At 40.7% G+C, this 27,780-nt stretch overlaps 1 protein-coding gene across 3 annotated transcripts in view; it reads right to left on the reverse strand.

Moving 5' to 3' along the window:
• Positions 1 to 27,780, reverse strand: part of fto (FTO alpha-ketoglutarate dependent dioxygenase) — a 201,923-nt gene that overhangs the window by 155,005 nt on the left and 19,138 nt on the right. For all 3 annotated transcript variants that reach the window (XM_061814648.1, XM_061814646.1, XM_061814647.1), the window contains exons 2-4: positions 8,786 to 8,863; positions 6,031 to 7,036; positions 1,318 to 1,440 (exon numbers count right to left, since the gene is read on the reverse strand). In XM_061814648.1, coding sequence (XP_061670632.1) covers positions 1,318 to 1,440; positions 6,031 to 7,036; positions 8,786 to 8,863 — 1,207 coding nt within the window. The remainder of the gene's footprint in view (positions 1 to 1,317; positions 1,441 to 6,030; positions 7,037 to 8,785; positions 8,864 to 27,780) is intronic.

Genomic DNA, 27,780 nt, shown 5'->3' on the forward strand with positions numbered 1-27,780 from the left:
ATAACTCTAGACTATAATACATTATTACGTTGACCATGAAGTTTGATGTACAAAAAAAATTGTAAAAAAAAAAAATTGTAAAACTTTTTTTTTTATTTCTTGATGAAGATGACAAATTATTGTAAAACTATTCAGTATTGATTCATTCTTTTTATTCCTTGTTCTTTAATGTTACTCATTTGTGGCTCAGTTTGAAATTCCTCAAACCTTAATTGAAAAGGGTAAACATGGTGTGAGCATTAAAGCAATTCAATGACGCCTCGTGCTTTCATAAATTGCTCACCACTGAATGTCACGCGAGTTAACTTGAGAGACAAGATAATAAAAAAAATAAAAATAGTACAATTCAAATAGTTGGTTAAGTGCGGGCTGCTAATTTTGGTTAACAATAGATTTTAAATGAGCATGTTGTGGCAATATGTCTATGAATGAGCTAATTTCATTAGGTACTCACTTTATTTTCTTGATGGGGGGAAGGAATTTTCTTTTTCAAGGAGGTATATTTGACAATGAAATATCCACTGACTATTTGAGGAATGGACATCTTAAATACCTATTGCGAAGTCTTTATGAAATATCCATATATTTCAGAAAATTTATATATATATTATCAATAAATTTATATATTTGGGAACGGAACACTTAAGTCAATAGTCAATCACAGCTTTGATGAGTGTTCAATTATCTTTTGGTAGAAAAGACAGAGTACCCAGAGAAATCCATGCAAGTGCGGGAGAACATGCTGGAGCCGGGATTCAAACCCGAGGCAGATATTTGAAATAATAGGTCGCCATGCCGCCAGACAGTATATTGTGTTCAGACCATTTAAAAAAATGCACATTTTTTTTTAACCCAGAAAATGTCAATTTTTTTCATTGCACAATTTTTCAGGAAAACAGAAATAAGTTAGTATTGTCTTTGGTATCAATGTAAATGTGTTCACTCCATAGTCTATCAATACAGTATGACCTGAGCCTGTTTTTTTTTTTTTTTTATTTACACCCTGGAACTTTCACTCCATCAGTCTGGCTTCACCAAATAGCATTTCCTTAACCTAAGCTAATGCACTCAATTTCATGGAAACTAAACAGGCTGTGCAGCGGCTCCCACACACATTCACGAGCCGTCAGATCACTTTCACCGGCAATGAAGTTTAAATAGTGAGAATACAAAAAAAAAAAAAAAAGAGAGAATTACATGGTCATGACTGCTTGTATAGGAGTTCATTTGGAGTGAACGCTTGAACAACTGAAAAATGAAAAAAAAGCTTTCAAATGTAGCTGCATGGTGCATGTGTGTGTTGTTTAGATTTAGTACCTCTCATATAATAGCAGTCCCCGGACTGGAGGGGCAGAGTTAGGCCAGGTGTGTGGATGTCCCAGGCCACTTTAAGCCCGATCCTCCAGCTCGCCTTCTCGCCGCCGCCTTTGCTGCTCTCGCCTGTCGATCACAACATGGCCAACCATGAGGACGCTCACAAATGCTCACATTTCAAGCAGTGAAAAGGGCCCAACTTTAAATGTAAGCATTTATCCAGACTGATGTTTTATTGTGTTAGAGTTGCCATTTTAGATGTGGTGTGAAACAAAATGCTATGACAATTTAACAGAAAAGCACGGCCAACAAAGTCGAGGACTGCCACTCAAGGTTCAAATTCAAGTCACATTTTTAGATCAAATTACAACTTAACAACTTAAAGCCCTAATGGCCAGTCTTTGAGGCAAAGTGCAATACAATTACATAAGAAATTAGCAAAAGTCGTAAGAACAGTGCTTTTTTTTTTTTTTTTACATTGTGACACAGGTTTCATGTATAAAAAGGATGATCTTCAAAAAATGCATTTTACTCAATTCGAACGAATTTAATGAAGTCTATCAGAATTCTCCAGATTGTAGGTATAATTTATCAGGCTCTTTCAGAATGATTACTCATTGGACCACATATCTAAAATAAATATCAAAAATAGAAATCGTAAATAAATGTAATTTCATTCATATCCCTAACAACTTATTACACTTTTGTAGAAGAAGAAGAAAGTGTTCCTGTGTCATTTCCTATTAGAACATAGTGATCGATTCAACACGGTAATCATTTATTTCTGCTCACAATTTGGCCAGAGTATGAATAATTCTAGGCTTGAATATTTTACACATAAAACATGCAGTATGTGATTATGTACCGGTAACTTCTCTAACAGACCAACTGTTCAATCTGATTGCTTTTAAATACATCCACTTCACTTTTTTAAGCACAATATCAACCATGCATCCACCTTTCCAATCTTAAAAGTATACAGTGAGATCCCTCAAAAATTCAAGCAGACTGCAACATACACGTCTGTCTCGAGAAAGTAGGAATTACTTAGCAGTATGTTATGTGGGTTAATCCTGGCTGTCTGCACAAGATCGTTATGCTATCATTATGGTGTGGAATAGGACACTGTTGGATAAAAGCCTTGGCTTGATGTTGCTCAATGAGTGTTATTGGATGGCGGCTAGACGATGATGTTCCTGTTTCCGTTCACAGTAAGCGTCTGCACTGTTCTCCCCTCTCCTCGCTGTTCTTAAGACGGCAGGCTCAGAAAATAAGATTTAACCTGCCCGGCCAACACCCTTCAGTATGAATCGATACTAAAGTCTTTCCGGCCCTCTTTGCCCCGCAGCTGCCTTTTCCTTTTTGCTCAGCACGGATAAATAGTAACTTAATTTCCCGCCATTGTGCTCTGAGAGCCTGGTAATGACAGAAATCCCAAGGGCCTCAGCAATGGTAGAATATCAACCTCTGTGTGGGTTAAAACACAGCCACAGCAGATTCCTTTGGATCTCCAGCTGTAGCATGGTTCCCTTAGGCGACCAGCCATCTGAACAAGGAGAAACCTTATGGTTATAAGAGTTGAATTCCTTCAGCTCGGTCCTGGGAACACTTGGAGTCAACCGCCGGAGTAACGCTTTGGTCAGAGTTTGCAGTCTGGAAGAGACATAGCAGCAAATTGTGGCGAGGTGTTAGGCCGCAATGTTTTGAAGGTCTAAGTTGAAATGGCCCGTGGCAAATAGTTGAGGCAGAACGGTCCCAGCAGGTGTTTCTACTTACGACACTCGTGTGAAGGAAAACCACATGTGGGTCATGTCTGGAGTCACTCCTGATACATTTGCTCACACCTGTACAGTGCCTCCAGTGGTGGTCATCGTTTTCCTTTCAGACCTGTGCAATGTATATCCATCCATCCATTTTCTATGCCGCTTATCCTCACGAGGGTCGCGGGGAGTGCGGGATCCTATCCCAGCTGTTATCGGGCAGGAGGCAGGATACACCCTGAACTGGTTGCCAGCCAATCACGGGGCACATAGAGACAGACAACAGCCACACTAACAATCACACCTCGGGGCAATTTATAGTGTGCAATGATTATTTGGAAGTTAGACCTCTCAGCATGTGGGGGGAGTGGTGGCATGTTACGGAATAACACTACGAACAATCGTTGTAGCAACTGCCTCGACTTCAACTTTTCGGTTGGCCAAACCGCCATGTAAAGAAAATACGAGCAAAAAGACATACAACGGTTTTTAACCATTCCACCCTAATTGATGACTATTTGGAAGTGTGTTTGAGGGTGGCTGTAAAAAGCTACTGTCTGGGTGATTCAATTCAGTGGAAGTCATGAAGTTAACTCAGATCATGACAAAAAAAATTTACATAGTTAATTATGTTGCGGGCGCCACAGTGGATCTGCCGGTCAAGCATTGGCCTCACAGTTCTGAGGACCCGGGTTCGATCCCGACCCTGCATGTTCTCCTCATGCCTGCGCAGGTTTCTTCCAGGCACTCCGGTTTCCTCCCACATCCCAAAAACATGCAACATTAATTGGACACTCTAAATTGCCCCTTGGTGTGATCGTGAGTGTGGCTGTTTGTCTCTCTGTGCCCTGCGATTGGCTGGCAACCAGTTCAGGGTATACCCCGCCTCATGCCGTTGACAGCTGGGATAGGCTCAAGCACTCCCCACGACCCTTGTGAGAATAAACGGCAAAGAAAATGGATGGATGGATAATTATGTTGTCTTGTGCGAGATTGGCTCATATGGTTATGCAAGGTACATGAACATACATTTGTTCTGACCTGTCTTGGCGGCCCAGAATTTTAGCTTACTTGTAGTTTTCTGCACTCCCAAACCAGAGACATGGTTGCGATACCCACCCACTCCCCCCCCCCCAAAAAAAAAAGAAGATCGCAGAAGGAAAAATTTTAACACCGTTTACAAAAAGGATACAACGAACTAGCTTGCACACTTGCATCATGCACACTCAGTTATCCTGGAAATGTTTTTCAATCAAATATGTAGTCCACTTGGGATTCAGTATTACTTAGTACTTACTCTATACTTAGTATACAGTTTATCACAGTTCAACCTTCACTCCATAACCTATTATCTTTTACGTGTTTTTACAGCACACAAGCAAGTCAGAATTTAGTTGTGCACCTTCTGTGTAGTACTGGACCGTATTCTGCCGCAACATGCTTGGCAGCATAGAGGTACACTGGTTCAGATGTAGTGTCAGTAAGAGTAAAAAGAAAAGGCAACAAAACAACAGTAATTGTCATTCCACAGAGATAAGAGTATATACTTTATGCCTGAGAATTGTTGTATGCTCTCTTCATATGCATTGTTGCTGTATGTTTTAAAGTTATTGGAAGGGTTACATGAATGCAATATCTATGCTAATATCCTTTTCGCCCACCAATGGCTTATCACATAATATTTTAGCATTACAGTATTTCATTTGATGCAATAATATGCTTTGGTTTAAATCACTTTATTTATATATGCCAATTTTACAATGCACTTCAGTGCATGCTTTGCCTTTTGGGTGAATTGTGCAAGCAAGTGTTTTTTACATTTAATAAAAGTAATGTTATACAATAGTCTTCCATTTCTTGACAGAGAAAAAAGCAAAAACAGATGCCAAGGAATATTTTGAAACGTGTGTTTCAATGAGTTGATGTATGTTATACTGAGTTTCAAGGTGTTTAAAGCATGTGGATGAGGTAAAACAGACAAAAATATTTTATATGGTCTCTGTTGTCTGCAGACTTTTATCTCTCATTCCATGATAAACAAGTTCACTGGATTTGAGCTTATTACTTTTAATATAATTGCAGATATCTGGATTTAGAACATGTTTTCACTGCTAAATTAGCGTAAATTAGCTGCAGTCTTAACTGTGTTTAGATCAATATCTGAATTTGGGTTATATTGCCTGGGAATGCCTCAGGATCGCCCCAGAAGAGCTGAACCATCCCTGCTAAAGCTACTGCTCGCACGACCTGAACTCGAATAAGCGGTAGAAAATGGATGCCTGGATGGATAGAAATCCAGAGTTTAAAAACTGTGTATTATTCTACTGCAACAAACCAGGGTTATCTAATATATCTACTTGATCGGGAAAGGAAACAGACTAACCAAGATCACCCACTCAGCCGTAAATTGTTTTACGTGTGCTCTAGAAACCAAACTTCTCTCATCGAGACACGTCAATCAGCAAATACTATCAGCTCCTTAGATGGCAGACATCCCATGGTTAGGAGACATGGTTTTATCCAACCAGTACAGTCGAGGAAGCACTTATCAAAGCGAGGTTCATTATTCCCTATCAGATAATTGCGCATTGATCATTTCTGGAGGAAATGATTGAGATGAGATGCGGCGTATGTGATAAGGCCTGTTTGTTAACGCTGCACCATTGAGCTCAGATACCGATGTCTGTGATCTTAAGATAAGGCTGTCAGCAGCGAGCCACCGATGACATTTGTTAACGCTGTAACACTATCGCACAGATGAATCTGATGGTTGCTGAGCCGGAGGGCCGCATCTACAAATGCTGCCGGGTGCCGCAACACGTAAGGTTAGCGGCATTTGATCCACTTGAAAGCGATGCAGATAAGTTGACGGGTTATTGTTGTGAAGGATCTCATCGGCAGCGTGATGGAATGTAGATTAAAGTGTCCTGCCTAATTGGAACACAGTGACACTTACCTTCGTCGTCATGGCAGCTGTAGCTGTAAACAGCCACTGGCGAGCGACTGATCAGGTTCTCGTCGTGGTGCCACCCTACGGCCATTTTCCCCATGCCGTAATAGGGCTCCTCTTTGAGCTGGCTCATGACCGCAGGGTCCATGTAGTTGAGTAAGGTGACATTGAACTTTGCCGATCCTGTGAATCCCTGCGGCGGAATGGGTTCAGAACTAACCCCTGATTCCCCCTTGTCCTCAATGTGGTAATCTGAGAGACTGTGTTTGAGATGAGACACGTGTAGCTCCCCTCTGCCTCCTGTTGGCAAGACAGTGGCGGTTTTCATTGTCAAGGCGGGACATTTTCCTTCACTGTGTTCGAAACCGGTATCGGCCTCTTTGCCCTGTGTGGCTTCTCCCTCACTACTATGTCTGGACACCGTCTCCCACTCGCTTTCTCTTTTTGATGCCGAACAGCCTTCATCGCTGTGTTTGGACTCCACATCCCATTCCTCGCTGTGCTTGGACTCAGTGTCCCCCTCCTCGCTCTGCCTGGACTCCGACTCTGCTGCTTCACTGTTCCTGGAGTCCTCACTGTGTTTGGACTCTACGTCAGTGTCCTCGCTCACCTTGGTCTCTACGTCTTGACCCAACTTCGTACATTGTGTTACCCTGTCTCCTTCTTTCAGCTGTGATACGTCCAAACAGAAGAAGGTGTTGAGCTCCCACAAGGCTTTGCAGGCTGCTCTCAGACCAGGGTCACAACAGTTTTGCCCTTTAACCTCAGAGTCCTCATTGTGCCAGGGGATGGCAAAGAGCCTTGTGTCTAGGTAGCGGTAGGTATGGCCCGGCTCACCCAGCAGAGCCCGCGACACGGAGGTAAAGACATCCCGGTCCCGGACACGGACCAGATCCCTCAAGAGGCAGCCCCTTTTGCGCAGGGTGAGTAGAGCAGCCTGAACTCTGCAGTGGAGCTCAGTAGGCAACGAGCAGGCTCTCCTCAAAACCAGGCCAGAGTAACTGGAGTCCCACTAAGATAAACATACAAAAAAAAGATTGAATAAGCTTCTGTACCACAAATGTATATGTATAGGTATAATACTGTGTTTCAAATTGAACAGCTAGGTCAAGTCATTTGTTTTTGTTGAATGTTTGGATTTTATATCAAAAGATCAATGAGGGGAAAAATAAGTTCAGAAGTGCAACGTTTAATTCAAATTTAAAGCTAGATGTGTTAAACAACAAAGGACTCAGCACCTTTTGTTTGAAGACACCCACTTTTCAAGTGGTCAAAAGTATTGGAGAAAACATTAAATTAACTTTTGTATGACATTTAATATTTGGTGGTATACCCCTTACTTACAATAACTGCATCAATCCTCCAACCCATTGCCTTAACAAGATTGTTGCATTCCTCATTTGAAATGTTTTTCCAGACCTTTATTGCACGCTCTTTCAGTTCTCGTTTCTTTCTTAGGATTTATCCCTTCAGTCTCACTTTCGAGAGGTAAGATGCATGCTCCATTGGAATAAGGTCCGGTGATTGGCTTGACCAGTCTAAGAAATTCCACTTTTTCCCCACTGATGAAGTCATTTATTGTGTTGGGAGCGTATTTTGGGTCACTGTATTGTTGTATGATGAAGCTTCTCCTGATTAGTTTCATTCTGCCGCGACCATCATAAGTTACATCGTCAATACAGACAAGCCCATTCCAAAAGCAGCCATGCAAGTCCAAGCGAGGACGTTATCTGCACCATGAGCTCGTGTGTTTTGGATCATAAACAGATCCTTTCTTTCCCGATACTTATCTTTGTCTCATTAGTCTCTAAAACCTTGCTCCAAAACTTTTGTGGCTCATCTCTGTACTTCTTTGCCAAATCCAATCTGTCCTTCCGATTCTTTTTGCTGATGAGTGGTTTGCATCTTGTGGTGTGGCCTGTATATTTCTTCTGTCAAACTCATCTTCACCCCTGCCCTTTGTAGGTTGACAGTAATGTCACTTAATGTCTGTCTTTGGGTGTTTCTTCACGGCTCTCACGTTGTTCGTCCACTGCTATGGATACACTTGCCAGGCCTGTTCAACGTCTGTTGCTCAGAACACCAGTAGGTTATTTCTTTTTCAGGACATTCCAAGTTCTTGTATTGGCTATGCCCAATGCTTGTGCAATAACTCTGATCGACTTTCCGTCCTCCCTCAGCTTCAAAATGATTTACTTTACTCCCAAAGACAGCTCACTAGCCTTCATGTTTGCTGAACAACAAGTGCAGTTTTCCACAGGTAAAGCCCAAAGCAAGCACTGTATAAGGTTTAAGAAATCAATCTGAAAAGCAACACCAGAGCAACTAGAAGCACCTCTTAGTCACATTCCAATACTTGTGCTCACTTGAAAACAAAAAGTTCTCAGTCTTGAGTTGTTTAACATATCTAGATGTAAATATCAAGAAATAAAAGCTGGAATTCTGAATTTTTGTCTCATATTCCTCTTTTGATCTGAAACCCAAATGTCTTCAGCATACAACAAAAACAAAGGAATTGACCTTGCTGTTGCAATAGTTTTGGAAGCGACTGCATGTATTGCTTTGTGTACCCCAGCTATATTGTAATATATTATTTTTTTAGACATGCTGGTTGATCATCTCGCTCCCTCTGCATGGGAAAAATTAATAGTCTGTGCTGCAGTTTGTGTTGGAAATATACTTTTTGTGAAACTCATTCTGAAACCTTTTAAACAGACATTGTCAGCATTATTTTCATAGGAAAGCAAAGTTACAAACTAACCAATTGCTGAAATCCCTGATCAGAAGGTCCTCGAAAAGGGATCTTTTGGTCTCCCAGCTCCTGTAATAACCTTCTCTTCTGTAAGACAATAAAAGGTCATATAGTACATTAGAAGAGAATTTGAATTTTACCTACCTACATAATAGTAGTAAAAGTAGTAAAGTTGAAAGTCAAGTGTGTAAAATGGAAGCAGGAATGTGCTGGCACAGATTTGCCTCCAGAAAAATTCATTTCCAAGGTCTGTGCATTATACTTGCCACATAGCAACTATGCACCCCTAGGACCAGCAACGAGGGTGTAGGGGTGCACCTCCCACAGGGTCCCGACCTGGCACCTGACCATACCATCCATATCACAAACTGATCCTGGTGTGAGGTGAGCCTTTATATTTGGGGCCTAACAGTAGGTTAAAAGTCACTGCTCTTTTCATCCCTTGATCCTGATTTCAATGTCGCAGTTTAATTCACATATGGTATAGTAAGAGAACAGAATCTGATACATAAGACTGATTTTCTTTTGTGTGAAGAGAATTTAAAGACATTTAACATGAAGCATAAAAAATTAAAACATTATTATGCTCCAAACTATACATTTCCAACCAACTAATGTGAAATTATGATGAACACATTGTTAAGAAATTAAAAATGAACTTTTGTTGGGCATAAGCAACTATTCATGGACTTTTGGGAATGAAGAATAAACAGCAACTGAATGACAGAAACAGAATAACTCTTGTTCCATCCATCCATACATCCATTTTCTGAGCCACTTATCCTCACGGGTGTCACGGGAGTTCCGGAGCCAATCCCATCTGTCATCAGGCAGGAGACAGGGTACACACTGAACTTGTTTCCAGCAAATCGCAGGGCACACGAAGACAGACAACAGTCGCACTGAGAATGACACCTAGGCGAAATTTAGAGTCTCCAATTAATACATGTTTTTGGGATGTGGGAGGACGCTGGAGGGCCCAGAGAAAACCTGCGCAGGCATGGGGAGAACATGCAAACTCCACACAAGGGAGTTGAACCGGGATTTGAACCACGGGCCTCAGAACCGTGAGGCCAACGCTCTACAGCTGTTCCAGTGTTCCCCCTACTGTTGTTCCAAAATTATTAATTCAAACGTAACAAAACAATTGAAACTGTATAACACAAACTAGGCCACCATTCATTTTTGTCCACGTGTCAAACTTTTGATTTATTGTACGTTGTCTACTTCAACAGTAAGAACACTAACCTGCACGGGGAATCAAAGTACCTTTCATAGGTTCACATTCCTCCTTGTACTCATAAATCCAACATTGACGGGGATGAAAAAATATATATGTGTACATCATTTGTACCTGCTGTGTTCATAGTTGGGTTCAGAGATCATTCATGACAAGCAGGTGCTCATCTGGTTTTTAAGATCTTTTGAGGGCTGTACATAAAAAGACCTTTGGAAATAATTTAAGGAAAACCAAAGTTGTATATCTTTCATTGGCATTTATACTAAGTACTGTGTTTCATCTGACCCGGTATTGGCAAAGACTTCATGTACTCATGTAAGAGTAAAATACAGAGGAATCTCCAAAGTCAAAAGACCATACGACTTATAAAAAGTTGGAGCTTGACCACCATTTTTAAGACAAATCGACCTTAAATCTCCTGTGGAATGCACCAAATACAAAGATCTGCACAATAATTGACAAATGTAATTCAGTGGCTTGGTGAGTAAATGCTTTGACCATTGAAAATGCAATCTGTGCTGTCTTTTGCAACTTTTTTTTTTTAAGAGTTAGAGGCTCTCATTAAGCAGCCATTCCCTCGCACCTGTCCTATCAGTCATGGTAACTACTTGCCATTGACCCTGCAGTAGACGGTACACGATGAGTAGCGTCTCACTGACATGAGACAGGACCACCCCTCAAAAAAGGCAAAGTTTAGCAATAATAGCAAAAGGAATGTGGTATAAACAATTATGATGGCAAGATTATACGGACTCAGAAACAAATTCCAAATATAATTGGTCACAATTGATTTTTTTTTTTAAGGTCAGACCTGACAGAAATTTTATTATTTTTGGCTGGGCGTGGGTTCGATCATTCTAATGCATGCGCCACATAGATATTTAAATCTGCACACTCACCGACAACCTGGCGGTAGGGATAAAATGATGAAGTGCTGCCTCCACAAGAGAAAATACAATTCATGATCTCTTTATGGGCACTCGTGTGTGCCTTGCAGTTAGAACTTGCTTTTATAGAGTCTGTGTACTACAAATAGCCACCCCATAGTTCTGGCCCTTGTCGTCTTGACAACAAAAACTGTAATCAGCCCTGTGGTACGTGGGGCAGGGTGAGCAGTGGCTCATTTGCGCAAGTCAGGTCTGACCAAACTGAAAAAAATGTTAAATTTCACTGACATGAAGAAATTCATTTAATAATCTTCATCTAATTCACGAAAACGTGTAACAAAAATCTTGGTAAGATACCTCAGAACTGTGTGAAATTGTACGGGGCAGGGGGGTTAGTGTACAGTATCTCCTTCAAAACAATGCTGGACAGTAAATGAAGGTTATCTGATGGCAACAGTTTGGAGTCTTTTTTTGACACAAAAGGGAGAGTTTGAGCCCTGGATATTGCTTGACTTTGGAGATTTTGCTCGATAATTTCCCTATTTTTTTCCCCATCAACATTTGATGTGGTTGCTGGCTTGAAAGGAATCAAATGAATCACAATAAAAGCAACTAGGAGTAACGTGATGGGACTTTTTTTTAAACAGTTTTGTGAATTCACCTTCAGGGCTGAATCTTTTACTTTACAGCTGAACAACACAATGCATGCTGACAGTTTTCCTAAAGGATGCACATGAGTGTGCAGGTCGGGGAGAAAAAAAAAAAACAAAGTCAACCTCAAGACAGTTTGATTCTTGAAAAACAAAACAACATGCAGTATTCATGGCCGAAATACGTTCAAAGGCCGGTTAGAAGAGAAATGACAACTTGACACACATTCGTCTGTGTCAGATTCCACCTCACGACAGAATCTGACGGTATCAAGGTGAAACGGTGAGCCAGTATTGCATGTGTATCCCTTTGTGTGCACACACATTCTGTAAGCATATAGTGTATATCTTCAGTCTGCTAAATGTGTAGCCAGAGACCAAAGCATGCTTTCATACTGCGACTTAGAAGAAACGTGCGGTCAGGACGAGCAGACGATGCAACGCCTCAACTCCGATCACATACAAGTGCGGCTGTCACGCCCACGTCAAATACATCAAGCTGCTCAGAAATTCCACGCAAAAGAAAGAAGTTGCCGCTGGATGGACTCTTGACTTTTTAACCAGTGAACTAGCATGTCTGCCTGTACTGCCTTTGTGTAAGCACCTGATTGTGGAAGGAAATCCACACTAAAAAAGGGCCACAGAAGCGAGATTATCAATCCAATAAAATGCTTCACGGTAGCCATGCCAACCGTCTCTGGGCTGAGTGATATATCAGATTTTTTTTTCCTCCCTCCTTTTTTAATCTCTCGCTAGCTTGATGGGATTATCCCTTCAGCCGGACTGTTTATCACAGAAAAACATATTAGGTAGAATAGGACTCAATTGGTTTGCTTTGATCCTAGCCTTTAAGAGATATTGCATTTTGTACTGTTTATTTATTAATTTAATATATTTCCCCATCTGTGACACATAAGTAGATACTTTCTTCAAAGCTTTCAGAGTAGATTAATGTCCGGTTTTTGGCATCGGCATCTGAGAATAGCCAGATAGCTCGGCCTCTTTAAAGGATAAAGAAAGGCCTCTTTTGAGTCCAAGTCACAGGTATAGTTAAACACCGAATGTTGTGTGCTTTCTGCAGAAGGACAAGTCAATCTCATCTGGTTTCCCTTAATCTAACTAATACATGATGTACCACAGATACACAGTAGAATGAGGCCCAGAGATGACATTCTAAGTAAAACTGACAGTATTTCATTAGTCCTGCTTCATTGTGCCTCATTTTATGTAATGTACCTAATAATTTTATAGAATAGTAGAACTTCTTATTCTTCTTCTATTAGATGTCAAAATAAACTGGAAAAAACATATGCCTGGCATAAAACCTTCATCATACCATGATGTTAGGTTTGTGAGTTATAGTATTTGCCTCGAGCTACCCCTTACTCCTCTCCAACTCCACCTTGCTATCCAAATACCTCTCAGCATGAAAAAACAGAAATCCAGAAAGCAATCAATGATGTCACTTCAGACCATTAACACATCTAAAGAAAGTACGAGAGGTGACGCGACGTGAAAGTCAGCTGTGTAAAGGAACTCCATGTTTGGACAGCACACCATTGGTGCTTGTGTGGCACCCGTTGCAGAAAGCACTCATCTTGTGCAAAAGTGACAGTGAATCAACAGTTTTGACAAGTCTGCTGTAAAACGGCAAAATGAATAAGACGGGCCGCCCGTTCGCATCAAAGGCGCTTCCTCCAAGATCCATTTGGCACCGGATCGCAGAATGTAGGCAGCCGGCGTGAAGCAACTCAGAGCACAGAGAAGGTCAGTGGCCATCCACCATCTGCACACATTTCTGTGTGTGTGACAAAAGTCTCTAGGAGCTTTGATCCCATATTTGAACTTAAAAATCAATGAGTGATGAAATAAAGTAGAGCCTAAATGCTTGAGGTACCGTGGAACTGCTACAGTCAAACACTTTCAAGCAGACAAGAGGTGGTGTCCTGGCTGGATTGGTCACTTGCTAGTTGCAGGGCACAAATGGAAAAACCATTCACACAAACAGTCACACGTATGGACAATTTAGTAAATAAATTTAAAGGGCATGTTTTTTTGAGGAAAAATTATAACAGCAGAAATGCACAAAGTCCAGGAGAAAGATCTATCTTGCGGATGCGAGATAAGCCTCACAAGGGTCGCGGGAGTGCTAGAGCCTATCCCAGCTATCTTCAGGCAAGAGGAGGGGTACATCCTTAACTGGTTGCCAGCCAATCATAGAGCACATAGAGACAGACATTAGCCGCACTCACAATCACACCTAGGGGCAATTTAGAGTGTCCAGTTAATGTTGCATGTTTATGGGATGTGCCAGGAAACTGGAGTGCCCGGAGAAAACTCACCCAGGCCTGGGGAGAAGATGCAAACTCCACACAGGCGGGCCGGGGATTTGAGCCACGGTCCTCAGAAATGTGAGGCTAACGTTCTAACCAGTTGCTCTACTTTATCGCCTAAGGAAACATGTCTGTTTTGGTATTTATTTGGTACTACATTGTATTTTGAAATATTTCCATTGCATACATTAATGTCTCTGTCAGTGTGTGCAGGTTGGTGCAGTTGCAAGACTTTGAGAACTCCTGATTTCAAACCCCGTGCAGCATGAAATGCTTTTGAACTTTTATGACAAAGACCGAAATTTGGACAATAATTAGGAAAATAATCCCTGAAACAAATAAACGTGAGATCTTGTTTGTCTCTCAGCCTATATCAGTCTTTTACTCTTTCAACAGATACCTACACAACAATGTGGCTTGTTGAATTTTGATTGGGATTAAACATTTGCCAAGATGCAAATGTGTAATTCAAGGTGTCCATTTAGTCTGCTATTTTGAAGCTAGGTCACGACCTAAGACATTTTAGAACCTGCTTAACACAGAAACTCGATACTATAACACTCAAATACCAATAAACAGACACAGATCAGACTTCATTACCAAGACCTTGCAAGGATTGTAACAGCAGTCAGAGTTCCGGAGTACAACTCTAGATCTCTAGCACCGGAATACACAGACTCATCGTTGTAAACAATGTTTGCAATTGAGTGGCGTCCGATGGCTAGAAATTCCTGGCAAGTACTTTCGTGTTCGGTGTGATGGGTAACTTGGCAAAGTGATAAATGACTGATTGGAATATGGTGGTGTTGACCCCTCATATGTAATGTGTAACTAATCACGAAATAACCCTGACCAGGACCAATTTATGAATATGAATGAAACCACCGGTGTGAGAGGCTGGTCAAATGGATGCCAGCTGGTTGATCTATGGGAAAACCTTTCTGCTGATATCAGTATTTTCCAACAATCCATTTTCGAAGCCCCTTATCCTCACAAGGGCCGTGAGAGCAGTGGAGCCTGTCCGAGCTAATTTAGGTGAAAAAGCCTTTGTTTTAATTGTTCAGTTTTTATGTTTAAACCCTAAAAGATCACAAGTTTAGAACTACATTACAGTATATGCACTACAGTAAAGTAGCGAATTGACCAATTCAGTGCAAGTGCTCAAATTGTTAAAAAAAAAAAAAACTTTCTAACAAGTCAAAGTATTTTAATATTTTATCTTTTTGACTATTTTGACATTTAAACACAATGATATTATTGAATACTGTATGTATACTGTATTCCAATCATGCAAAATAAGATAAAAGAGCTGAAATCTTTTCTTTTTAGGAAAGCCCAACATCAAAAGTTTTTTTTTTTTTTTAGGTAAAGAAAGGACGCAAAAAAAAAAGGGAGACTTAGTGAGTCTTAACTATTTTACTTAAAAAAAACACACACACACAAGGCATTTCCTGATGCAATAACAACTTTGGAGTCTTTCAAGACACCCAGGCAAAGTTTACAGTATTTCAGGGGGTAATGAAAATTACAATTTGTAATTTGTATTTGTTTTACCCAGCTCTGTAGAGCTCAGGAAAGGCTGTTAAATGCTGCTCAAAATTATGTTTGCGACATGCTATTATTTTTCTTTATTTTTTCCCAATTAATATGCCAGCTCACCAAAGATTGAACTGCATTGTTTTTGTTAACGGAGTAGTTGCGTGGTGACAGTATCGCTTACCTAGTATGTTCTACGTGGGAACTCGGTACTCGTCTGTACCAAATGTTCTGTCCGAAATATACAATCTACATTGAATATTTGCTAAGTTTGTCAGTTTGAATATCAAATGTCTTGCCTTGTAGTGTATTCAATTGAATTTAGCGCGAAAATGTTTTACAAATCATTGCTTTCGGTTTTCATTTTACGTTTTAAGCACTGACCCAACTTCATTGGATTTGGGGCTTGTCGATCTGCTCTCATATTTGTTTCATGAAATTATATAAATGTAACCCCGACAATTTTCCTTATTACATAGGGTTTCTCTTCCCTGCATTGCTCTCAGTCATGCGCACGGTCACTCCATTTAAGTGCTTTTCACTGTGTCAACATCTATTTCACACTAAATCCGCACCACAAAGCGGAGGAATATGTTTGCATTTGACCTTTAGCAAGTGTCAAACCCAGAAGGAAATATAGAGAGAACGGATGGCGATTTAAGTGACGTGACGATGTATTCCTTTACATAACCTTTTCGTTTTTCTTGGTGAGATTGAAGGAGCATGCTCGATCAAAAACATGACACCTACATACAAGGCGTGGGAATTAAAGTGACTTACAGAAGAAAAAAAAAATGACAACTTGAAGAAAAAAAATCTCTTGCACATTAAAGATATTCAAAATCATACAGTATAGATCTTTAATGTTGGTGATACTGTGGACAAGACGAGTAATTCTCTCAATTCATACAAATGAGTTTATGCAACAATATTTTGCCCCATTGGAGATCATGATACCATGAATGCATTTTGTCAATGATAACAATAATATCCCTCTACAGCAAATGAGTAATAATTGATGTACTGACTTGAAAGAAAAACAATCACTCTGACATTGAAGAGTGAAATCTACGAACTAGTGTTGATTCCACCTTTTTCTTCAAAAAGTAACGATGCTCATTATGGCCACAAAATTCAATTTTAGTTTTGTCACATTACAGGACATTTCTCCAAAAAGTAAGGTATTTGTCCCTGTGTGCATTTGGAAACTGCAATCTGACAAATTTCTTTTGGAGCAATGGCTTCTTGGCAGAGTGGCCTTTCAGCCTATGTCAGTAAATTATTCATTTCATTGTGGATCACGACACACTCTTACCAGCTCCAGCCAGCATTTTCACAAGGTCTTTTGCTTTTGTTCTTGGGTTGATATGCGCATTTGGGACCATAGTATGTCTCCTTCCTGAGCTGTATGATGGCTGGATATTCCCATGGTGAAGACTTGTGTATGATTGTTTGAATAGCGGAACGTAGCACCTTCAGGCCTCTGGAAATTGCACACAGGGATAAATCAACTTGTATAAATTCATAATTCTCTCCCTGATCGCCTGCCTGATTTCTGTTGACCCATGATGTTCAACAAAGTAGCAGTGTGTTTCAGATGGTTGTTCTTCAAATTATTCTCTCATTATGATAGCATTTAATGGTTATAAATAATGTTAGTTATCCTAATTGACATTAAAGAGCTTTAAAATGAGACTTGGGGAAAAAGTGCATTTTATATAATTTATGTAAATATCTGTCTTGAACTGAATCTATGAAATTGAAGAATGAAAATTTGATGAACCAGCATTCTTTTCCGGCCAGCCATCAATTATCTGAGCCACTTATCCTCAGAAGGGTAACAGGAGTGCTGGAGCCCATCCCAGATATCTTTGGACGAGAGGTCCAGTACACCCTCAACTGGTCACCAGCCAATCACAGGGCGCATAGAAACAAACAATCATTTGACTCACAATCACACCTTAGGGCAATTTAGAGTGTCCAATTAATGCATGTTTTTCAAATATGAGAGGAAAGCAGAGTGCCCGGAGAAAACCCACCCAGGCACGGGGAGAGCATGCAAACTCCAAACAAGTGGGGCCGGGATTTGAACCCTAGTCTTCAGAACTGTGAGGCAGGCGCTCTAACCAGTCGTACACCGTGCCGGTCATTTCCATTAATGTAAAACAAAAATTAGACAGCAGCAGCAGCATCAATATGTGATCCGGGTACATCAAACTGTGTACATTGAGGCATTCGTTCATTCATTCATTCATCTTATGTTTCACTTATCCTCATTAGGGTCGTGGGCATGCTGGAGCTTATCCCAGCTATCTTTGGTCAAAGAAGCGGGGTACACCCTGGACTGGTCGCCAGACAATCACACCCCACATCGAAACAAACCACCATTTTCACCTAAGGTCAATTTAGAGTCTTCCCTTGACCTACCCTGCATGTTTTTGTGATGTAGGAGAAAACCAGAGTGCCCAGAGAAAGCCCAGACAGGCACGGGGAGAACATGCAAACTCTGCACAGGCGGAGCCGGGAGTTGGAGCATGAAACAGTCTTCTAATTAAAGCCGACAAAGATTAGACCTCAATAAATTGTGTTGACTTAGATCCTTGTTTAATGCTCTACAGATATATCGATATTTTACCAAATTGAGTAGATTCAAAGTCAGAACCTTGTTACTACAAGAGTGACTTCTAAGAGTTCCCTCGCAGTGACTATGTCTGTTATTTGTTTTACCCAAACTGTTACTTTTCAGTCAGGCCGTAAGGTTTCCATTAGGATTATGTCGATCGGGGTAAAAGCTTTTTAGTTTTCACCTTCGAATTACCGTATGCCTTCATGAGGTCAGCTCTTTTCCATCTGGAATGGACGTTTTTAATGCAGACACAGTCCCTTGGTATTCAAGCAGGTTCCAGGGGCGGGGAAGATTTCAGGGGGAGAGCAGAGGGATAAAATGAAGAATGGGAAGACAGGAAAAAAAAAAAAAAGAGGGTTGACTGAAAGACCATGATTAGCTGTTTTCATCGGCGCACCAGGCCCAACGAGTTGCTCTAGCGGGGCTGTCGTGCCTCGGGGTGTCAAGGAGAAGTCAGTCCTTCAGAGAGCTCACTTGATTCGTCCTCCCCGCTCACACCAACCTCCCTAAAAATCAATACGGGTGTGCAAAGTGGAGCTCAGACCCAGGGGGATGGACGGATTGGCTGGAGCGAGATGCAGGCCTGGTGGGGAGTGCGACAGGCATCAAGGATTGTCCCACAGGCGTTGTCAAGGACAGATCTGCGTATCAGAAGACTGAGGTCACTAGATCCACAGCTCACCTACTCTGTCCATTCAGCTACCCAGGCTTGGTAGCCTTAATGGGGCGATATGGAAATCAATAAGCAGGTGGAGTATTTAGATCAGGGGTGCCAAATTAATTTTTGTTGCAGCCCACGTTGTCGTTATGATTTCCCCCGGAGAGCTGCTATGACTCTCAAATCACCTCACCATTATTGCATATACACAACAAATATTGCAGATTAAGAGTGAATTTTGAAATCAGAAGTCAAGGATTCAGTTACTGTGAAAAAAAGAAGGCAATTGATAACAAAAATAAATGGTTGCAATAATTTAACACTATTTTTTACATGTAACAATTTAAATATCCGCTATAGACTTTAGCAAGGATCACAGGAGTTATACACATGACTTGCTTCCGTGGGTCACATAAAATGATGTGGTGGGCCGAATTGGCCCCCGAGCCTTGAGTTTGACACCGGTTATTTAGATGCTTGAGAAGCTGACATCCCCCTCTTTCACAATAAACTATTCAGGGTAGAGGGAGGGTATCTTTGCGTCCAAGTGGTTAGCTGAGGGGTTTTGGGGTTTGTCTTACTCATGTGAAGTTTGCATGTATCATCTCACATTCCAACAAGATGATTCATAGGTTAACTGAACAGTTTGGATTGTCAATAGGTGTGAATATGAATGGTTGGTTGTTTACAAAGCCCGTGAAATTGGTTGGCGACCAGTTTCGGGTGTACCCTGCCCCACGCCTAAAGGTAGGTAGGATAGGCTTCAGCTCATAGCTGACCTTAATCATTAGGGTCAGTTATGAGTTGAAGGGCCTAATGAGACTAAGCACTTTAAAAAGTGGATGGATGGGTTAACTGAGTTGCTTGATGGATGGAGGAGTGGGTGTATGAAATGTAAATGACTGAACTACTTGGTTAGAATAAGTGATAGACATGGGTTCCTGTTGCAAAAGTGTAATAGGAACAGAAATTCATCGTAAACAAGGAATCCACTCTATTCCAAAGTTCCTATTCAAGCAAATTCCCATCTTGTTCATTGTCCATAATATGGGTTGCAGTCCCTTTCTTTAATGGGAAAATTTCTCTTCATCCAGATATAAATTGCATATGTGACTGGAGCAAAACAATAATGACTTTTTTCCATAATTTGATCAGTTTGGGGGTTTATTGGGTCATTTTGCCTCAATAGCGTCTAAATTGAGGGATTTTAGCATAGATTGACTTGTTGAAGAAAGTCAAATATTACATCCTGATCCATTGTATAAAGTTTTAGCAGAATATATCACATTACTTTTATTTCGTGCAACATCCTTGCTAACCTCCAGACCAAATTTTAATGGAGTACCAAAACCTTTCACATTTTTTTTTTGGTTCAGACCAAACCAAAGAAAAATCACTTGAGACCAGTAGAGACATTAGTGCCTTGCTAACTAGAATCCTGATACCTAATAATACGAAAAACCAGCACTTTACCATCTTCAACAACCTACTGTCAGAAGCTGTATGTGCTAATTTCCATACAGTAGGTGTGACAACCAAGCCGGAACATGACAAGAATGAAACATGCCAGTGGGATTTCAGTCCCCCTACTGTCTGTAGGTGTGAGTGACTGATCACAGCCATAGTGGCTTTTGTCTCTAATCCAGTACCACTGTCAGACAGTGCAAAGACCCGGCTCTGTGTACTGCAGTGGAGCCTGATCAAACCCTTCCTGTGACAAATAAGCTCTTCAAATGACGAAGATTTATCAGCTTTTTGTCCTATTGGCTCCATATTAGACCGCTGTGTGACAATGTGGAGTCTGGTACCGTCTATAAACTTGAATAAAAATATTGTGGAATCCGACCAAACAGAGGTTGGAAAGCAAGGGTCAATGCAGGGGTAAGAGTGTACTGGATTGGTCAACTGTTATTATCGTGCATTGTTATAATCTTGTGCTAAACACCACATTTTATTTAGGGTTGTCTGACAGAAGACTTAAAAGGTACAAATCACCATCATGCACAACATAAAATCGAGCCATTTCAGAGCCAAACATATCAAAAGATCATGTAATAAATATTAAAGATGGAGAGGATCTGGTCTCCTTTAATTTGGCTAAGAACATACTTGAGCGGCTTATCTTTCAAACATTGACAAGCCGCTCTGCTATCATTGATATCTCGTTTTCCGTGGACAACTAGGACAAACTTTTGAATTATTTATTATATTGAGCCCAGTACTGTTTCTTTTTTTTTATGTAGAATTATTACCAAGTTAAAACAGCTGCTGACAATCACATAAGCCACTAGGAAAAAAAAAACGTCTCAAAACACATCCTGACTAAACATCTAGGACAGCTCTGCTTCAATCTCATGTATCCGTGTGACCTAGATAGACTGACATTATGATGCGACCTCAGATTAATATTGAATTAAGAACTATAGGATCATTTGTGACTGTTTACATAACAGTTAGGCCGTCTTCCTGGAATCCAGAAGTAGATAGATTTTCCATAATGGCATTAGCTGAACAGTGAAGTCGGAGCAGACAGTCGGCCACTTGTCTTGGTTGAAAAGCCTCTGCATTTCTTTATTTATTTTTCCTTCACTCATTCTGGACAAAGGGAAATATTCTACCAGGAATTGAATGTCTTAATCCTCTTTTCACTCTTTCCCAGTAGCTTGAATGGTGACAGATTAACACACCCAAGGTTTACAAACCCAACCATTTGAAAATGTAATTGCTGGTGGTGTGCTGCATGCATGCATTTAAGTCAGGAGTTAATATTAAAGCCTAAAATTCACGCTCAGGTCTGGTGGACAGGTGGCCACACCAGGTTTTCAGTCACGTACAAAATCAGCAAGTAGTTTGCTGTCCCTCGCTAAGTGCCTGGGTTACTGTTCAATTTTGCTAATTATTATAGCCAATCATAGGGGTTAACGGGGCGGAGCCTGGCCAGACCATGTTCTGGGGCATTTAACAGCTGGCAAGAACAGAGGTGAATGCATTACACATTGCCCTCCGTCCAATAAAAATAAAACACGCTGACATGTAAGGTGTACTTAAGAGATCGAGTTGAGTGGAGAGTGAAAACGTTTTGTGTGTGTGTGTGTGTGTGTGTGTGCGTGCGTGGAGTGGTGTGTGTGTGTGTGGGAGGGGTGAATTAATGATGTCCAAGTGCCACCTAGAGTCAACTCTTGAGCTTTCCTGTCTGACCATCAAATTTTAGGAGAATCAGGATTGCGGGGAAACCAGCAGAGACACTGAGACAGACGGTTGATAACAGGAATGTAGAGAATTTGAAGTACAAATCGGTCACATAAACTGGTTCATTCACCAAAATAACATCACAAACTTACAGCATTTAACAATTCAATGTTTTTGATAGCGATGCCTATCCTACTTCGGGTCATTCAGGAGCTGGAGCCTGTCTCTAGGAGAGGTGACAAAAATAATCACACTGTACTTGTAAATGTAAAATATTCAGACACTTAATACAAAAATTGCAAGAGAATTGCTTTCAGCAAAAAGTGGCAGAGGTAAGTGAGTCACAGGTGGTGAACTTCACACCCTGGTCCCGACATTGGGTAGCCTTATACAGAGTGCCATATAATGTAAGTTATATAATAATTGTGATTGCGCTTTGAAGACAGCGAATTTGTAAGTCAACCTCCAAAACCCTATTCATTTAGGTACCTATCACATATGACATCAAAGAAGACAGCTTTGATGGACAGTGAGAAAGGGGCCCAACATGTACTATTCCCCATCCATGCTGTTTGTACTGAATCTTGGGGGGGAGACTGGGTACCATAGACAAAACAGTAATTAATAAAAATTACTTGGCATCTTCTTTCTGACACATGACATAAATGCCCTCTTGGATTGACTGAAAAAATGGCTAGGGTGGGGCCCCCTGAGCCGCTATCCTGGTCATTAGTGTGGGTATAAATCACACTCTGTCGGTGCGCAGAGGTGAGGGGGATGAGAGTGGAGGTGAGCTTGAAATAATGCTCATGTCACGGGGGTCAGCCCTCCATTATGGCCGTTTCAAAAACTATTAATCTTGCTTGTAGTCAGTGGCCTAGAAATAATTACTTCATCTAACCCATGTAATACAGCATGACCAGCAGTCGGGCCTGGTCAATTTGAGGATTGGGGAGGCAGGATGCGGGGTAAGAGGGGGAAGGTGGGGGTCAGGTATGTGAAAGAAGCCACAAATTACCTAGACCTGTCTCCAAGCTACATGGTGACTGATGTCGCGCTCACTTTGGCGGGCATCCTTCTTCAACTCACACCACAGATTGAGATAGATAGATGCACACACACAAGCTCTAGATCATATATCAGCAAACAGAGTCTGTGCACATTTTAATGAATGATCAAATGGCAAGCACGTACCAAGAGGAAGACATGTATTCTTTTTAACTGTGGTGTTCAAAGGCATCACAAGAGCTAAAACTCAATTATGTGTTTGTTGTTGTCAGCAGGAAGAGATGACTGGCAATAACACAGACCAAATTGCATCGCTTTAATAAACTGAAGCCTAAGCGAGTATAATAATGGTCTCCTGAGTAAATGGAACAATATTGGCATTTTGAAAAATATATGGGTATTGGCATACATGTACCCATGTGCACTCAAAGTCGCCACAAATATTTAATTCGTTAAATAAACCAATCATATGATTGGTTTGTTACATGCATATAAATCTTTATTGACAGCAAATGACATTCTCTGTTCCATTATAAATTGTCCCTCAAGTGGATACATGTTAAATAAATTGCATGTGTCAATTGAGAATCTATCTGTCCATTTTCTTGGCCGCTTATCCTCACAAGGGTCGCGGGAGTGCTGAAGCCTATCCCAGCTGTCAACGGGCTGGAGGCAGGGTATACCCTAAACTGGTTCCCAGCCAATCAAAGGGCACATGGTGAAAGACAACAGTCACACTTACAATCACACCATGCAGGGAATTTAGAGTGTCCAATCAATGTTGCGTGTTTTTGTTTTTAGATTAAAGGTTTTGTTTGGAAAATATGATTGAAATTAATTAAATTTGCTTGGCATCTGTCCATTCACAGTCAATTTATCTGGCTGACAAGTTAAAAACTAAACAGAAGGACCCACGGCGATGTTCACCATTCATATCATGAAAACCAGAATCTTTCATGAAGCTAATGGGCAAAATGTGCTCAGCGCACCACTCAATTGTCTGTTCATTCACCTAGATATACTGTATATTCAACAAACATTAATTTCATGGTGAACCTTAGCTTCAGTTATGCCAATCATGTAGATAGAAGTTGAAATCACTCTTATTCTGTCAAACAGTGTTGCCATAGTTATTGCTTGTTGCTTTGTTGCTTTAAATAGTGGTGAGGAAAGCCTACCCTGTAGCATCCTAGCCAATACCAGCCTTAGCAACACCTCTGACATGAAGAACAGCAGAACATTTTCGAAATTGTGCACATGGTTTGCGCTTGTGATCAAGGCAAACTATACGTGGGATAACCACAATGATGTCAGTGTGGTCGCTGCACGTGCGAGTATAAAAAGGCCTTGACTCCAAAGTACTCAACATTAGTCATGCAAAGCAGGTTTAATCATCCTTATTGGGGTTGCGGGAGAGTTGGAGCCAATGTCAGCAAACTTTGGGCAAGTGGCAGAGTACACAATGGCCAACAGTCAATCACAGGGTAAAAATAGATGAACAACCACTCACACTCACATTTCCATCAATGGATGATTCTTCACAATTCAATTGAGCTATTATGTACGTTTTTGGAATGTTATAAAAAGCCAGCGTACCTGAAGAAAAGCCAGGCAACCACTGGGAGCCCATGAAAATTCCACAAAGGAGCCTTCCTGTGTGTACCTGAGATTCGAACACTAAACCCCAGAACTCTGAAGCAGACTTGCTAACTACTAGATCACCTTGTCGCCTCAAGCCAAATACATACTCACATTGTTATTTTGTCACCTGAAAGGATAGTGATGTTTCAATTTCCGTTGTACCTTGACTAAGAAGCTTTTAACTGTTTAATTGAAAACCAAAGACACTCAAACAAATGGAAAACTGAAAACTTGGAAAGAGCACGGATGACGCTAACAAATTAAGAGTAGGCCTGTCTTGATTATAACTTTATTGACTTATCATTCGGTAAATAAAATTGACATGACAGCTCTTCTGGAATAAATAAATTGCAATTGTTGTGGTGAGCCAGTGGATGGATCAGACAGTGAGACAACAGAGTTGGACAGCTGTGTCATTACCCAAATGTGGGCTCATGAAACACTAGCAGAATGGTACACTCGTGCCGGTGTTGAATCCGTAAAATTCTCCACAGTCTTACTCCATGTGCAGCATGTAAAATCACACAACAGAGACACTTAAGGAATGTTAACTGTTTATTCATGAGATAACGAGATAGTTTGCGAGGTAACGAGTCAAGGAGCATTACAGCTGGCTCCACCGCGACAATATCGTTTAAAACATCAGCACTTTCTTCCGAGTTGTTGTGTGTTATTTCTCAATTACACAAACACGGGAACGTTAACTGTTTTTTAAGTATAACCTCAGTGCCACACGTTATTTTCAGCTAGTAGTTGACGACAGCAAATGTCAACATATATTTGATTGACAGGTGAAAGGACTGGTTTTCAGCATACCAACCGGGTTTACATGGAGACTTTTTTTTAATTATTGTAATTAATTCATAATTAATCTCTGGTGAACAGTTTACATGTGGCATTATCTATTCAAATCAGGTGTACACGTGCACTACAGTTAATCAGAGCGGGTATGTGGCATGCACTTTGTCGTAAACGCCACAATCTATCAGGATGGAGGTCCGTCGTCTAATCAGTGCAGTAGTTGTGATTGTTTTTACACATTAAAAAAAACACTTGATAAAAACGTAAATTAAAAAAAAAAGATTATTATATATAAGCGCCGTCTGAAATGCCCAAATTTACATTGTGCGTAAACGAAGATGTCACCATGCATTTATGTCGTGACGAAGCTTGCGGAGACAGAGCTTTCCCCTGTGTAGAACGAGTTAAGTACACATGGAGAACATTTTCTCTTTGTCTTTTGCACAAAAGGAATATTCCACCCCTGTGAAAACAAATGAAAATCCATTCGGATTGGGCCTGTTTATTATTTTTAAGTTGCAGAGCATTTACGATAGGTTTGGCTTCTAAACTGATTATAATTGAAAAAGAATTCTCCATCTAAAGTAAGCTAGTCTTGTCATTCTTTATTCTTTATTTCAGACCTAGGGGGGGATCCATATCACAGTAATGACAAACAATTTAATAGAGAAACAAGAAAGGAAATTAGAACAAAAACTATACAAAATATAATATTGAAATCAATAAGGGTGGGGCTTGTTTTTCATGATTTCAAAGGCATTAAAAAAGAACATTTACTATGGCAGTTTTTGGGGAAAATATACTGTCTTAAAAAAATTGTTATTGTGAAAGGCCTATGGCAGAATGAATGGCGAGCTAGAGCTGGAATAAGAGCTCCTGACATCCATCACTTACTAGGGCATGCTCTTTAAAATGTTTGGCAATCGTCTTCATCAAACATTTCACAGGATGACGACAATTGCCAATATTGGAATCCAACTAACACCACGCCAAGATCTTCCTCCCATACTCTCTCACCTGAAACTTCTAAAGTCCTTACACTGGCTTTGAGTCAGCTTGAGAATAGATGTTAAAGTTCTGCTATCAGTCTATCAATCACTAAATGATTTAGATCCTGAATACATGAAAGAAATGCGAAAGGAATATAAACCCAGGAGCGCTCTGACATTGACAGACTCATGTCAAATAGTGGAGTGCAGATTCCAAAGCAAACATGGTTAAGCAGCATTTAGCTATCATGCTGCACACAAACAGAATAAAATGCCAAGTGACATCAGCCTCAAGTGTGAATGCTTTTAAATCCTGGTTAAAAACTCTTTTTTTCCGAATGTATTTCCATCTTTGAATTATACTTCTTGCTCTGTACTCTGTTTTAAAAATTTTTGGTTTATTTTTTTGTTTTTAATCATGTAAAGTACATTAAGTAACCTTGTGTATGAAATGCACTACGCAATTAAATGTGCGTTGCGTTGCTTGGTTACACTTTACAATAATAGCTTTTTCTTAAAAGGTTATATTATGTCTGATACAATATAGTGCTACACGTCTTTATTGAAACCACCTAAAAATTTAATGCAGTGTTTTTGGAGGGTCTGGAATGGATTGGCTTTTCATTCGATTTCAATTAAGAAAATTGATTAGATATGGGAGTAAATGAAGTTACGAGCTTGGTCATGCAACAAATTAATCCTATAAGTCAAGGGACTACTGTATAACAAAAATCAGGTAAAGCATACAGGAAATATAATTATGTCATGCACTCCCACCTTTCTTCCACAATGCTGCTCAACAGTGCCCCCTGGAGTGGCTGCCCATTTCTGACAACACCACTCACGCCCCTGATAACCTTTTAGTTAAAATATTTTTTCCTGCCCCAAATCATGCAAACACAAGGCACAATAAAGACGGCTATTGGAGAAACCCACACCAGTGCACACTCAGCCTCCATGAACGTCACAGAGAATATGTATGGAGTGACATAAATACATGCAGCCCTCCAGTGGCTGTCACAGCTGGCATTGCAGGTGCAAATTTAATTAGTCAAGGTGAAGTCTCCCTTGTTGTCTACGAAGGAGGGATAAGGACGAGGAAGAAACGGGGCGGGGGACTGTAAACACGAGCTATAGCCTAATCAGGTGTCACCGCCGCATTTGATCATCCCGCTAAAACTTGTCACGGATCCCCCAGCAGAGAGTGGGCCGTCGCGGGTTGAGAACAAAGGAAAGGAGCTGTCACAGGAGAAACGGGGAGGGTGACGTCTGTGGATGAAGACTTTGCCCATTAGCGGTCTCTTCCGCTTCTCCCTGGCCTTGCCTCGTTTGTTTGCTTCCTCAGTAAGGAGGCTGCCCGCTACTGACTGTTTATTTGCTGTTGCTGGCAAAAAAAAAAAAAAAAAAAAAAGACCACAACTGTCAGTCCACTCGACCGCCCAAAAA

Source organism: Syngnathoides biaculeatus, chromosome 3 (assembly GCF_019802595.1).
Source record: "Syngnathoides biaculeatus isolate LvHL_M chromosome 3, ASM1980259v1, whole genome shotgun sequence".
Lineage (NCBI taxonomy): Eukaryota > Metazoa > Chordata > Actinopteri > Syngnathiformes > Syngnathidae > Syngnathoides > Syngnathoides biaculeatus.